We start from the raw sequence: 13,998 nt of genomic DNA on the forward strand, positions 1-13,998 counted from the left end.
CCCAGCCCCGGAGAGTGCCAGCCATGAGCGTGGCTGCCCGAGTGGCCCGGGAGATGGGTGTGAAGCTTGGCAATGAGGTGAGACCTGTGGGGACTGAGGGTTGCGGGGAGCCCCTCGGGTCTGGGATTCAGTCCCAGCCGCCCACAGGCTCCCCCTGCCCCCCACCGGTCCAGGTGTTCGCCCTTGTCCCCTGGCCCTCCCTCCCGGGAGCACCAGCCCAACTGTTCATCACTCCTGGACCCCTCAACAGGTCGGCTACAGCATCCGCTTTGAGGACTGCACGTCAGAGCGAACCGTCCTGCGCTACATGACGGACGGGATGCTTCTCCGGGAGTTCCTCTCTGAGCCTGACCTTGCAAGTTACAGGTCTGCACAGCTCCCCCAGCTCCCATGGGAAGGGGAGCCACCCACCCTCGTCTCCCTCCCGTCTGCTGCTCTCCTGACCTTCAGCATCTTCCTTTATCATATCCTTTCATCTCTGGCTTTTGTCTCCTTTCTTCCCACCCTGTTTTCTCACTTCCAACAGCCAGTTTGGCCATTGTCTTCTCTTCTGACTTATCCACCAGTTCATGAATCTTTATGGTTTTAACCGTCCTAGAACTGAGATGGGCCCAGAGAGTTAGGGTTAGATCGTGGGTGCTGTTGTCTGCCCAGGCTGGGAGATGCTGTACACTCACAAGCCCCCTCCTTCTCTGACTTTCTGTTGTCTGTCTTAACTGCGATGACTGGCCTCTCTTTGGAGCCCCTTCCTCCCACATTCACCCTTTGGCTCTTTGCTTTCTTCTGTTTCTCTCCTCTGGAGGTCCCAGTGTCCCGCACCCCCAGCTCACTGCTGCCCCCGTTCCTTCCCCAGTGTGGTGATGGTGGATGAGGCCCACGAACGGACCCTGCACACAGACATTCTCTTTGGCTTGATCAAGGATGTTGCACGGTTCCGACCTGAGCTCAAGGTCCTGGTGGCTTCAGCCACATTGGACACGGCCCGCTTTTCCACTTTCTTCGATGACGCCCCCATCTTCCGAATCCCTGGACGCAGATTTCCAGTTGACATCTTCTACACCAAGGTGCCCCCTTAGGGAGGGCGGGCTTAAGTGTGAAGGCAGCAGAGCCTTGGAGGAGATTGGCCTTGGAGGGAAGGATGGGATGAGAGTCCTGAGGGGAACCGGGATGAAGTGTATGTCGAGGTAGGAGGAGAGGAAGGGGTTTGCTGGAGCAGGTGGCCCTCCCGTGACCCTGCGTCCTCCTGCCCAGGCTCCGGAGGCGGACTACCTGGAGGCCTGTGTGGTGTCCGTGCTGCAGATCCACGTGACTCAGCCCCCTGGGGACATCCTGGTGTTCCTGACAGGACAGGTGCGATGTGGGGCAGGGCTGGTGTATGTATCCTGGGGAAGACTGGGCTGGCGGGTCAGCCCTGCGTGACTCTGGGTTCCGTGCTGCTCTCCCCGACCCAAATCCAGGAGGAGATCGAGGCTGCCTGCGAGATGCTCCAGGATCGCTGCCGCCGCCTGGGCTCCAAAATCCGGGAGCTCCTGGTGCTGCCCATTTATGCCAACCTGCCTTCCGACATGCAGGCGCGGATCTTCCAGCCCACGCCCCCGGGGGCACGGAAGGTCAGTTGGAGAAGCCCACATTCATCATTCCCTATGGTTCATGCAGTTAGTAGTGAAAAGGAAGGAACGCGCATGCCCTGTGCAACGTGTTTCCTGGCACAGCTGCGAGGCTGGGTGGCAGTCAGCCAGCCCGTCACTGCTGGCGCTGGAGAGGGTGACAACAGCAGGGACAGAGAGATAGTCAAATGCATGGTCCAGAAAGTGAGTGTGGCAGAGATGCAATGAGAAGGGAGGGTCTGGGTTTGCCAGGAGGCAGGATTTGAACTGGATCTTTAAGGAAGATGCTGGGGGAGTATCAGAGGAAGGCCTAAGGGGTGTTTGAGGTCAGAGTAATCTAGCAGGCTTAATGGAAGGCTCACATGGCAAAGGAAGGGGAGACAGCTGAAAACAACTTGGGATGGCGGTTAGAGAGAGCCTTTGATGGCAGGAGGAAGAGTGTGGACTTCAGACCAGTGAGTGGTCATCAAAGGACTGTGAGCAAAGATGTAACTTTCCACAAATATTTATAGAGCTCCTCCCACTTTCCAGGAACTGTTCTAAGGGATGAGGATATAGTGATGGACTAAACGAAGTCTCTAGCCTCAGGGAGTTTAGACTAACAGAGGTTAGGAAGTAACACATAAATACATAATGTCAATTTGTGACAAAGGCTCTGAAGAAGTACAGTGCACATCCAGGGGAGTCAAGGTTGGGGGGAAAGAATGGCAGGAAGGTATTTTCCTTAGGGTGTAGGGACACCCCCTGTCTGATGAGGTGAGTGTGAAACTGGAGCCTCAGCCAGGCAAGGGAGGGTGCCAGGCTGACATCTGATCCGGAAGATGCGCCAAGTGGAGGGAATAACCCACGTGGAGGATGGGTGTGAGGGCAGGGGTGGAGTGAGGAGCGCTGGTGCTCAGAGATGAGGTCGGAAGGGTAGCCAGGGTCTGGAGAACTTGGGGCCTAAAAGATCTTGGCTGTGATTGTCAGGTAGGATGGGAACCACTGAAGGATGCAGGGAGTGATGTAAGAGGCTCACATTTTAAAAGGATCATTCTGGATGCTGTGTAACCAGGGGCAGGAGTAGAGCAGCGGGACTCATCAGGGGGTTTATTTTAGGAACTAACATATGAAGGTAATTATGAAAGCAACAGTGGGGAAGATGGGGCAGGAGCCTAACTCCCTCAGCTCCCATCTCTGAAAAAAACTGCTGAACCCTCTTCGTTTTCTTTCCTTGTTATGCCCTGCTTATCCCCACGTCTCTCTCCCCTCTCTGCTGGGCTGTTCCCCTCTCCTGACCTTGGCCACAGATTGCTTCAGCTCCTGCTCCTTTGCCCCCGTTTGTCCACTCCTTGTCTTCCAGAATGACTTCTGGGTAACTAGGTGGGTGGAGTTTCTGGGTGACCCCACATCCTCTCATTCAGGTGGTTGTGGCAACCAATATCGCTGAGACCTCGCTTACCATTGAGGGCATCATTTATGTGCTGGATCCAGGGTTCTGTAAGCAGAAGAGCTACAACCCCCGCACAGGCATGGAATCGCTCACTGTCACACCCTGCAGCAAGGTGGGCCTGGGCCGGAGTGGGGTCTCCATGGGGCGAGGAGGACAACAGGCCAACTCAGAAGCAGTGGGGATAGCTCAGAGCAGGGGGGTTAGCGGTCTGCACCCATATCCCCCAGATTTCTTGCAGAAATACCACCCTTTCTCTTTTCCATCACCAGAGTGTCAATGGGCCTGACAAACGGTCCTTTCTTTCCAGGCCTCTGCCAATCAGCGAGCTGGCCGGGCGGGTCGGGTGGCTGCGGGGAAGTGCTTCCGCCTGTATACTGCCTGGGCTTACCAGCACGAGCTGGAGGAAACCACGGTGCCCGAGATTCAGAGGACCAGCCTGGGCAACGTCGTGTTGCTGCTTAAGAGCTTAGGTGACTGGGCTCCCCAGTCCTCTTGAGAGGGGAGGGTGGGGCTGCCATCACTGGTCATGTGAAGGAGTCTGTCCTAACCCCACCCATCCTTTTCCAGGGATCCATGACCTAATGCACTTTGATTTCCTGGACCCCCCGCCATACGAGACCCTGCTGCTGGCTCTGGAGCAGCTCTATGCACTAGGAGCCCTCAACCACCTTGGGGAGCTCACCACGGTGAGGTGGGAGGGCAGTGGGCTGGGGTTGGAGGAAGGCTAGGGTGACCCCTTGAGGGGCAGGGGGACACCTGAAGAAGGAGTGGCCTCAACTCTCTCTTTCCTCTCCTTAGTCTGGTCGAAAGATGGCAGAGCTGCCTGTGGACCCCATGCTGTCTAAAATGATCCTGGCCTCTGAGAAGTAAGCCCTTGACTCAGCCGGGCCTCTGGCACACACACTGGCCATGCCTGCTTCTGTCTCTGGGGCCATCTTTGTGCGCTTCCTTTTCCTCTCCACCACATTATTCTTTAACTAATAACAAGTTGTTGGATAACTCCTATTGCCCTTTTGAGGTCCACAAGGGTCAGTCAGACACCGTCCTGTCTTTGGTTATGATATCAAATGGGTGAGATAGCCAAGAATGTAGAAAATTTGGGGGCATGAACAAAAGGGGAAGACTTTTTATCTGTGAGGAGTGCTGAGGGAGGGCTGGCTTGGAGACTTAGTCTCTCCTCCCATTTCGGACTAGAGCATTTAGGTGAAGCTGTGGGGGGACCACTTTTTAAGGCCATCCCTTGGCTGTGGTTGAAGTTAAAGGTCATTACATGAACTTAAAAAATTGCTGTAATGCACACCTGCTTACCCTCACGACGTTTTCCCACCCCTGCCTCCCTGCACGTCTCTCCTGTTACTGTTTTATCTACAGCCTGACCTCCCCTCCTGGACCCCCATCCTGCTGCCCCTGCCACCAAAAGCAGTCTACGCTCTGATTTGTAGCCGTCAGCCCAGCCTGCAGCCGCCGCATGAGGACATCCATCATACCGCGGTCCCTTTCCTCTTCACTGGGTCTGTTCCTCTGTGTCTTGCTTTGAGCTCTCATGTTTCTCCCTTCCTGCCCCAGGTACAGCTGTTCAGAGGAGATCCTGACAGTGGCTGCCATGCTCTCTGTCAACAACTCCATCTTCTACCGACCCAAGGACAAGGTCGTCCATGCTGACAACGCTCGGGTCAACTTCTTCCTCCCTGGTGGGGACCACCTGGTTCTGCTGAATGTTTATACACAGGTCCCTGGGCTTGGGTGAATGGGAATGAGGAGGGCACAGGGGACTCTGGTCCTGCTGTATAAACTTAACATCCCCTTTTTCCCTCCCTCTCTCTTCACAGTGGGCTGAGAGTGGTTACTCTTCCCAGTGGTGCTATGAGAACTTTGTTCAGTTCAGATCCATGCGCCGAGCCCGGGATGTGCGGGAGCAGCTGGAGGGGCTCTTGGAACGTGTGGAAGTTGGTCTCAGTTCCTGCCAAGGGGACTACATCCGTGTTCGAAAGGTCAGCATTTCCTTAGTCTAGTCTCCTGCCGTCCACCCATTATCTCCTGAGGAGCAAGCTTGTCTGGGGCCAGCGACCTGAGAATGTGCCCTTTTCCCTGGGGAAGGTGGGTTCCCCTTGTTCTTTCTTCCTGGGGCACTGGAGGTCCTTACCTTCTTAGGTCTCCCAAAGTGAAGTGAAGTGAAACCCTGCACTAAAAAGGTAGCGAGTGCTGAGGGTCCCTGGATGCCAGCCTTTCCCATTGACTTCCTTTCCCGCCTGCTTCCAGGCCATCACCGCTGGCTACTTCTACCACACAGCACGGTTGACTCGCAGCGGCTACCGCACAGTCAAACAGCAGCAGACGGTGTTCATTCATCCCAACTCTTCCCTCTTTGAGGAACAGCCACGCTGGCTGCTCTACCATGAACTTGTCTTGACCACCAAAGAGTTCATGAGACAGGTGAGGGCACCTTGGCCTGCCCAGGCAGGTGGCTTGTGTGGGAGATGGTATTCTGGCATGCGAAAAACCCAGGTTCAGGTTGCTGGGACTGGCAGAGAAAGAGGAAAGCAACTTGGTTTAAGGTAGGATAAGGTAGAAAGGCATCCATTCTAAAGCTGTCTCAGCATCCGCTAAGATCTAACTGTTCATTCACTAAGTGCTGAATGCATTGTCTCAGTGCTTCAGGGGCTGCAGTGATAATGGTGAACAAAGCAGGTGTGGCCTTTGTCTTGAGTGTATTTTAGTCTTTAGGTTCAGGCTTTTGTTTAGTTAGCTTACTTGTGCTCTTGAACAACATATAACAGAGTGTTGGGATATAGAGTATTAGAGCCAGATACCCATTTCCCTTGCCCTACAGACAAAGGGGAAAGAAGAGAACCTTTTTAAAAATCACACACATCTCAGAATCTAGGTTGGACAAAAGAGAATCTTGCTGATTTTTTTCTCTCCTCTTGCAGGTATTGGAGATTGAGAGCAGTTGGCTTCTCGAAGTGGCGCCCCACTATTACAAGGCCAAGGAGCTAGAAGATCCCCATGCTAAGAAAATGCCCAAAAAAATAGGCAAGACACGGGAAGAGCTAGGGTGAAGAGCAGGGGACAGAACAATCAGAACCTAACACCAGCTCCTTTTCCTTCTGTACCTTATTTAATATCTATTAATAAAAATATTTTTAGAGTAAAGCTATGGGGAACTTTTTTTTTTGGCTACTCGGCTTGTGGGATCTTAGTTCCCTGACCAGGGATTGAATCCTTGCCCTCAGCAGTGAAGAGTGTGGAGTCCTAACCCCTGGATCACCAGGGAAATTCCATGGGGAACTTTTGAGATTCAGAAAAAAGTGACATGGAAATTGGATCTCATATATTCATGTAGATTTTATTATTTACAAGTTAAATTACACAGCAGCTTTACATAGCATGAGATGGAAAGTAGAGGAGGAGAGCGAATTGGGGAGGTAACTGGCTCTGAGGCTCTCAGCTGCCTCCACCGCCTCTTTTTGTGCGTAGCAAAGTCATCAGTGCTGCCTCTGCCCCAGTTCCTGATCAGTCCTTGGAACACAGGTGTAAGTTGGGTTCTGGTTCCGACAGCCCCAGAGCCACCAGGGCTCCCACTAACAGCTTCTTCACAGGTGCGGGGGGTGAATGTGAAGGCATCAGCTAAAGCGAGAAAGGTTAATGTAGCTGGTGTGATGTTCTACTTTGTCACCCCGCACACCCCCCCCCGCCCCCCACAGCCCTAGCACTCACTTTGTCTAGGCGATGGCGACAAATGAGGCCATTGGAATTCAGGTAGAAGGTGGAATAGGCATCATAGGTCCTGGTGAAGGGAGAAAGAGGCTCACTGAGAGAGAGGGTTATTGGTCCTAAAGTTTTAATTCAAGCATTTGTTTAAACTAGTAGTTCTTAACCTTTGCTATGTGTTAGATCACCTGAGGATCTTTTAAAAATCCTGAGTTCTACCCTGGGCCCAATTAAATCAGGATGTCTGGCACCAATATTTTAAAAAAGATTCTTGGATTAAAAAAAAAAATCCAAGAATCCACTGTGCAGCAAAGTTTAGAAACTACTGGTGTGGGCTTAGGCTAAGAATTTCTCGGGATGCTACTCTGTGCTGGAAATTTACCAAGTAGTTTACCCAAGGCTGTGAAGCAAAACTTAAGAGACAGGTATTTTCATCTGTTCATTAAGTATATGAGTCCCTACTATGTGCCAGGTAATGTACATGAAGAAACTGAGTTCAGAAGCTTCCTATATACTCAAAGTCCCTATTTTTTTCTATATTAAAGTAGACTAAAACAAAGCCTGCCTTCAAGGAGCCTGCAGTCTAGTCAGGGTAGATGGGAGGATTGTCTAGGAGACTAGCCTGCAGACTCGCAAAAGGGTAAGATTAGAAAGTTGTGGTGTTTCTTTTCTCACTTCTCTTACCGGTAAAGCTCCTCCTTGTCACGCTTATAAAAACGAAGAAAGAGCAGGTGAATGGGCAGTCCCACAAGCCGCCAGCGGGCTTGCAGGGTCCAATTCTCAGGGTGGCGTGTCAGCTGCAGAATCTCCAGCCGAAGCTGTGCAAAATAGTTCCAGGCCAGGAAGCGGCAGAGAGTCAGTGACAGAATGTACCATGTCCGGCCTCTGACAGGAAGAGATGGGGAAGAAATCTCATGACGACACAATCAGAAAACCAAACTGTTCTCTGACAGAGGAATTGGGGACGGTGGTGAGAAGCAACTTAGGACCGTCTCTAATAAGTGAAAATAGCACTGGGTCCTTTTCCTGCCCAAGGCCCTACCCGTTCAATGGATTCTCACTTGGTACGCATGTTGAGGATCTCATTGATGAATTCCACATCCGATGAGTAGAGAGTGTAGTCGTGGGAGTGAAGGAAGAGATTGGGAAGCTAGGTGGAAGAAGAAGGCATGAATCCAGGAGGAAAGAAAAGATGATCCTACTCCTCAATTTTCTATATCGAGTGTCTCCTTATTCCTGAGTGAAAGGTTATCTCATCCCTAATTCAAACCGAGGAGTATCTTTTCCTTGGGAAATGTTTGAAACATATTTCGATGCCTGTCTCATGGTTCCAAGAAACAATCCAGCTGACTGACTAACTTCCTATTTTTAAGAATTACCTACATCTCTCCCCATTTTGGACAAAGGCCACTTTTGAATGGACTTACCTCTTGTCTCAGTCTCTCATACATGACAGCCAGGTGCTCCTCCATACTTGGATCTCCTGATGGAGTGGCAGGGGAAGGGTGGGCGGTTCCAGGGGCTTGGAAAGGTATCAGAGCTCCAGGACAGGGGCAGGGAGGCCCCTCAAACAGGCTCCTGAGCCCATCCAGGCAGCCGCTAAGTAACTCGGGTCCTGGCCCCTCCTCCCCCTTTCCTGGGGGGAGAACCACCCATGGTGAGGTGAGGGCTTGGACCTGAGGGAGAGGCAGTGGGGGAGCTGGGGGAAGCAGTCGGGTGGGAGGGCTTGGGGGTGGGGGAGACCAGAAAAGAGGCAAAGATGGAGAAGTGGTGGTTGTGGAGTGAGGCCAAAGGGGTGGGAATGGTAGAGCCCATGGAGAAGACTGGTCCTGAGGAGGAAGAACAAAAGAGAAAAAAGGTAAGAATCCAGCTGCCTAATGCCCCTCCATCCAAACTCTGCCCATTAACACGCTTCCAATCCACCTGCTCCTTCTGACAGAAAAGATCAAATTACTAGAGGAAAAATTCATTTCCATCTCTGCTTAAAACAGGAGGATATACTTTCTTGTGACTTAAGTACAAATACCTAGCCAAAATAGCAAATACGTTTAGATTTAAGATTCCAAACGTCTTTGGGGGCAGGTCTGTCTCTTACAGCAAGAATCACAAGAGTGCATACTTAAGAATGAACAAATGAATGAACACCAGACAGGTCTCGTTATATTGTGGATGAAATGATGTGGCCTCTAACACAACTCCAGGAGTATGTGAGGCGGCTGTTGCAGAGAAAAGAACATCCAACTGGAACTAGGAGACTTTGGAGTTCCAATTCTATAATGTAACGTTAGGCACTCTAATTCCCTCAGCCTGAGTTTTCCATAAATGTACTATAAATAAGGACGATGAAGCCACACTGAATCACAATGAGGACTTTAAGAGATAATAAATGTCAATAAAACTTTGCGACCTGTAAAGTAGTATATAAATGTAAGCTCATCACTTGGGCTCCTCTAATGACACGAAAAAGCCCAGGAGACTGTTAAAGGCTGGATGGACCTCATGATGCTCCTGATTTACTGATGTTGAAACTGCGATGAGGCAGAAGTAACTCAAAGTCAGGCCTGACTCGAGCTCCTGCGTTTTCAAGGAGCCCCCGAGGGGTCTTATTATCGGGGAAGGCGGGCAGGCCGCGCGGGTACCTCTGTCCCCGACGGTGTCCCGGAGGCGCCGTCTCCGCCGGGGGCGTGGCCATCTTGCCCGCCCGGGCACAAGGGCCCGAACCGGGTCCACTCGGGCCGGCCTTCCCGCCGGGACCGCTATCCCGGTGCAAGATGCGTGGGCTGCAGAGCGCGGCCCGCAGGTCCGTCTGGTCGGCTCCCTGGAGGCGCCGCGAACCTCTCCGCCCTCTGTCCTTCAAATCACCTCCAGACACAGGTAACCGCGAAGACGCGGGAGAAATGCGGCCGCGCCCCACCGCGCCAGCCTCAACCCCGCCTGCCCCCCAAGTTCCGGGAGACAGACGTCCCGTGCGCGACAGGGCTGGCAGCGCCGCCCTCCGGTCCCTGAGACCCCTCGCCCCTCCACGCGCCGCTCCGCACAGGTGGGAAGGAGTGGTGGGACGTCAGTACGCCTGCGCGAAACGGGACGCGCGCTCCGCCCCACGCGCCGGCTGAGGAGGGTCTCTCCCCGCCCCCTCCTCTCCCCTCCCGCTTCCTCTCGGCGCTCACCTGGGGACGAGCCTGATAGGCGCGAAGGCAGGGGCCGAGGCGCCGGGCCGCCCCCCGGCTGGGCTGGTACATGATCTTCCGGGAATGGAGAGAGCGTCTCCTGTGTCCGGCCTCCGGCCTCCTCACAGGGGTGAGCGCGCCCCGGAGCCGGCTTCTTGAAGGGGAAAGGAGGGGGGGTGAGGGGCTGAGGGGAGGGAAACGGAGATGTTGCGCGCTTGCGCACTGCGGCGGGTTCCAGGGAGGCGGTGAGGCGCTAGGTCTACAGAAAGTGCGCCTGCGCTCGCCGAATCGGAGGCAGCCTCAGGGCGCTTGCGCAGTAAATTAGCGGCCTAAGAGTACGGTTCTCAGGCTCTCACCTGTACGCTTGCGCAAAAGTGGGCGCTGATGGGTGAGGAGTGGGACTGAAATAACGACATCCGCAGTTCTCAGTAACGCTCGTGGTAAAAAATACTTTATTGCTCTGGTTAAAAATAAGATACAAATGACTTGGCACTGATTTAAAAAAAAAAAAGCCTGTAGAATGAATAAATGAATGAATGAATACATACACGGCGAGGGCAAGCTTTGACTAAGTCCTGTGTGAGATAGAAATAATAATGATTTTGAAGGTGTGAGAGGGGGCTGCGGTCACCAAGGCCTGGTGCTGCGACGTTCATGCAAGTTTCGAATGAACCTGGCGTTGAACATGTCCCCACCCATTGTCCAAGCCTGGGCTGGTGGAACCTGGGCCTGTGGAGGAACTGTGTGCATGGGTTCCTCCCCAGACCCATGCTGTGACAAGACCTGCTCCTCAATGGCACACCTAGTAGGTGGGAGGGAGATGGAGAGTGGGTTACACGGGTACTAAAGTGAGGATTAAGAGCACAGCTTCTTCAAGGTCTGTCAGGCTCTTGTGAGGAGGACAAATGATGGGGTATGAGGCTGGAACCATTGGTGCTATGTCCAAACCTGAAACCCCACAGAGTGGTGCTAAACGGAAGCACCAGAGTTGAACCTATGGGGAAAGAGGCTTGTAGGATGTTAGGTGGAAGGCTTTGTGGGAGGAGCTGGTTTCCAGTTCAGAGAGTGAGATTTAGGAGGAGGAAGTAGCTGAGAATGATGTTAGAAAAGGGGTCAGAGGTGGTGAGAGGCTGGCAGGGAAGGGGCTCAGACCTCACCTATTCTCTGTTTCCTGTTCCCCCTGCTTCAGTTCTTGGTTGCCTGTGGAAATACCAGGCATGTATATGGGAAGGCTAGAGTAGGTAGTGAATATGGCCTATTTGATTTGAGGGTAAGGAGATGAGTAACTTACCTGTATTGGGACATGAGGAATTCAACCGCCCGTGGCGGCTATAGCTGCAGCTTTGGGCTACCAGCCCTGGGGGAGTCCCGCTGTAGAAGAAATGTGAAATGATGGGGAAGAGGCTACAGGATGAAAGATGAGTGGGTATGGAGCAATCAGGGGAGAAGAATAAAAGAACAGCACAGGAACAGAGAGGGGGTAGTTATCATTCCTATGGGGTTTAATACAAGTTGTGCCCCAGAAAAGGGAAGGGAGAGCACTGTATACCCCAAGGTTTTCTGGAGCAGTCCTAATTTGCTGCTTTATTATTTCTAGTTGAGGCAAGGTGCTAACCGTAAGGTTAAATGTGATCGAAATCATGTTATAAAAAGATTCAGGAGAATTCCCTGGTTGTCCAGTGGTTAGGACTCTGTGCTTCCCCTGCGGGGGGCACAGGTTCCATTCCTGGTTGGGACATTAAGATCCCACAAGCTACACAGTGCAGCCAAAAACAAAAAATGGATTCACATAAAGGCAAAATTTTGCTGAACCAGGTGCTCTGATGTTTTGAGTTGGAAAACACATTTACCTTAATTATGGGATATCTTAGCCAGAGGGGAAGAGGGAGTGGCAAGGCTGAATTTAGGAAAAGGATTGTCTTGAGAAAGAGATCAAAGGGTTTAGAGAAGAATAATCCAAGAAACAATTAGGGGATTGTTATCAGAAGGCAATTAATTGGCTCCTAGAGATGTTAGTAAATCTTAACATCTCAGCAAGGGCTGGCCTGGGTAAACAGTAGGAGTTACTAGAGGGAGAGCTAAAGGTTTATGGAGAGAATGGAGGAATAGATACAGAAGCCTACATGGAGGGATCCAGTGACTACATTAGAGGAGACAGAATCTGCAGGAGAAAATCCAGCAGTGAAGATGGGGACAGGCAGACACCAGATCCTGCGAGGGGAGCTCTAAGCCTCCTTGCTGGAAGATCTGCAGATCTCAGAGGTGAAGAAGAGGGCCAGAGGTCCTGAGATCCCAGGAAAATACAGGGTGACGCACAAACGAGGCTGAGACCTTAAGGTTTGTTTGTTTGTTTTTTCATTGAAAATGTCCATTTAAAAAACACAAAAGAGTTCACGCTTTATTCAGACAACACTGAGAGGGAGAAGAAAAAGGAGGAGTGAGTCAGAAAAGAGGGAGATCCTGCTCCCAAGGATTTGGGGGAACACAGTAGGGGTACCTGAACTAGCACACATCCAGAGGGTAGGGAGGGAAAGGATTTCTATAGCCTGGGTATGGAGCAGGGGAGGATTCTTGCTATGGAGGAAAGAAGAGAGGAAGGCCAGAGGAAGAGTTCCCCCATCATCATCAAGACAATCTCACAAGACAGGAATCTATCAGTATATCTAGCTACCGGGGAGGAATGGATGTAAGAGGGTATTCCAGGAGCTAATAGAGCCTTGAAACTCAGGCTTAGCTGCTGAAACTTGGCTAAGAGTGATCCTAGGGTGTTGGCTGGGATCTACTGCCAAGAAACAGACTCCTTCAGAGAACCTGGACCTAGGGAGGTGGTAGTGTCTATAGAAGCGTGATGAGTCTAGAGTCCCACAGCAGACATCAGCTCAGGGGTCCCGACAGATTAACACATACATGAAACGTGGAGATTAAGAGTTTGGCAATGTTGAGTGGATCCCGTGGGGAGCTGGTAAGTCCCTGTCCTACCTGACTGGACTGCTATGAAGCAGAGTTCGTTCAGTGGCTGGCGTCAGCAGGCTGATAGGGTAGCTGCAGCCGGTAGCACAAAGCAGTATTAGAACTACCAGCAGACAGTGTAGAGGACTACAGGAGTTATTCCATGGACAAGACTCTTTTACAAAGGTTTCCCTGGCAGAGGAGGCCTTTGGACTTTCCATGATGTTCTAGAATCTGACAGCAAGCAAGAGTGTGCTTCTCTGGATAATTAGTATGAGCTGCCCAACCAAGAGGCCTGGCAGCAAATCGGGCTGTCTGTGGGAGTGTTCAGAGCCCAAGTTAGGAGAGAAGGGCTGCTTTCTGTGGTAAGAAAAGCTATGAAGTGTTAGGCCACCTGGGACCCTGACCACCCAGTTGTCCAAGAAAGGGGTAAAGGGAATCCTACGGGTTCTTGTCAAGTCCCCCTAGATGCTGGGGGATGCAGTGGGAGACTGGGTCTGGGGTTCTCAGGGAGAAGGGTCTCCACCTTCGCCAGGTCTCCCAGGGAGGGGAGGGGGTTAGCAGTCTATCAGTATCGACTCTCATCAGAGCGGGGAAGAGAACTGGGGAAGGATGTTATGGACAGGAGAGGGGGAGAGGGAAAATGGAGGGGAGAGAAAAACAGAAAGAGAAGTCAGAGGTGAAGAGAAAGCTGGGGAGAGAAATAAAGGAGAGGCCCAGTCCCTGCCTGCCGGGGTGGGCTCCCGCCACACAAGGCACTGAGCCGGGGCCAGTGGCTCCCCAGGCTGTCAGAGACCCTGCCCCCTCCCAGCAAGTGTTAAACCACAATTTCCCGCCCCTCCCACCAGTGGGTCTGCGTTCTTTCTAACCTTCCTCTAGGCACTAGCATCCCTAGGCTCCCCCGAAGTCCTATTCTGCTCCTTAACTGTAATTTATTTCCAGACTATTTCCACAGGTATCTTCCCGTATATTCTCAAAACGTCTTAGGAAGTCTCCAATCCTCCTGTCCCAATGCTTCATGTCTCTGATTTACACTGCCCTCTGCCATTTCTAACCGCCCTGTCTGACAGTCCTGAGGCTCCCTAACTCTCCAGCTCCTGTTACCTGGTGCGGCGCCGCTGGGCAGGGCTGC

General features: G+C 52.2%; 3 protein-coding genes across 3 annotated transcripts in view; 1 reads left to right on the top strand and 2 right to left on the bottom strand.

Moving 5' to 3' along the window:
• Positions 1-6,192, top strand: part of DHX16 (DEAH (Asp-Glu-Ala-His) box polypeptide 16) — a 12,675-nt gene extending 6,483 nt beyond the window's left edge. Inside the window, exons 9-21 of the mRNA XM_010848155.1 lie at positions 22-77; positions 251-366; positions 854-1,064; positions 1,252-1,350; positions 1,458-1,610; positions 3,011-3,151; positions 3,347-3,509; positions 3,607-3,725; positions 3,838-3,905; positions 4,606-4,768; positions 4,869-5,030; positions 5,299-5,472; positions 5,970-6,192. Of these exons, the coding sequence (XP_010846457.1) occupies positions 22-77; positions 251-366; positions 854-1,064; positions 1,252-1,350; positions 1,458-1,610; positions 3,011-3,151; positions 3,347-3,509; positions 3,607-3,725; positions 3,838-3,905; positions 4,606-4,768; positions 4,869-5,030; positions 5,299-5,472; positions 5,970-6,098 (1,754 nt within the window). The 3' untranslated portion in view covers positions 6,099-6,192. The remainder of the gene's footprint in view (positions 1-21; positions 78-250; positions 367-853; positions 1,065-1,251; positions 1,351-1,457; positions 1,611-3,010; positions 3,152-3,346; positions 3,510-3,606; positions 3,726-3,837; positions 3,906-4,605; positions 4,769-4,868; positions 5,031-5,298; positions 5,473-5,969) is intronic.
• A 172-nt stretch (positions 6,193-6,364) lies between these two features.
• Positions 6,365-10,081, bottom strand: LOC104994533 (chromosome unknown open reading frame, human C6orf136). Its single transcript, XM_010848157.1, has 6 exons — positions 9,918-10,081; positions 8,178-8,579; positions 7,812-7,900; positions 7,435-7,635; positions 6,757-6,826; positions 6,365-6,666 (listed from the first exon to the last, which is right to left on the bottom strand). The coding sequence occupies exons 1-6, from the start codon at positions 9,987-9,989 to the stop codon at positions 6,553-6,555; spliced, it is 948 nt and encodes a 315-aa protein (XP_010846459.1). The 5' UTR covers positions 9,990-10,081; the 3' UTR covers positions 6,365-6,552.
• A 443-nt stretch (positions 10,082-10,524) lies between these two features.
• Positions 10,525-13,998, bottom strand: part of ATAT1 (alpha tubulin acetyltransferase 1) — a 13,264-nt gene continuing 9,790 nt past the window's right edge. The window contains exons 11-13 of the mRNA XM_010848198.1: positions 11,209-11,403; positions 11,075-11,117; positions 10,525-10,719 (exon numbers count right to left, since the gene is read on the bottom strand). Coding sequence (XP_010846500.1) covers positions 10,545-10,719; positions 11,075-11,117; positions 11,209-11,403 — 413 coding nt within the window. The 3' untranslated portion in view covers positions 10,525-10,544. The remainder of the gene's footprint in view (positions 10,720-11,074; positions 11,118-11,208; positions 11,404-13,998) is intronic.

Source organism: Bison bison, unplaced genomic scaffold (genome assembly GCF_000754665.1).
Source record: "Bison bison bison isolate TAMUID 2011002044 unplaced genomic scaffold, Bison_UMD1.0 scf7180017864260, whole genome shotgun sequence".
In the NCBI taxonomy this organism is placed as follows: Eukaryota; Metazoa; Chordata; class Mammalia; order Artiodactyla; family Bovidae; genus Bison; species Bison bison.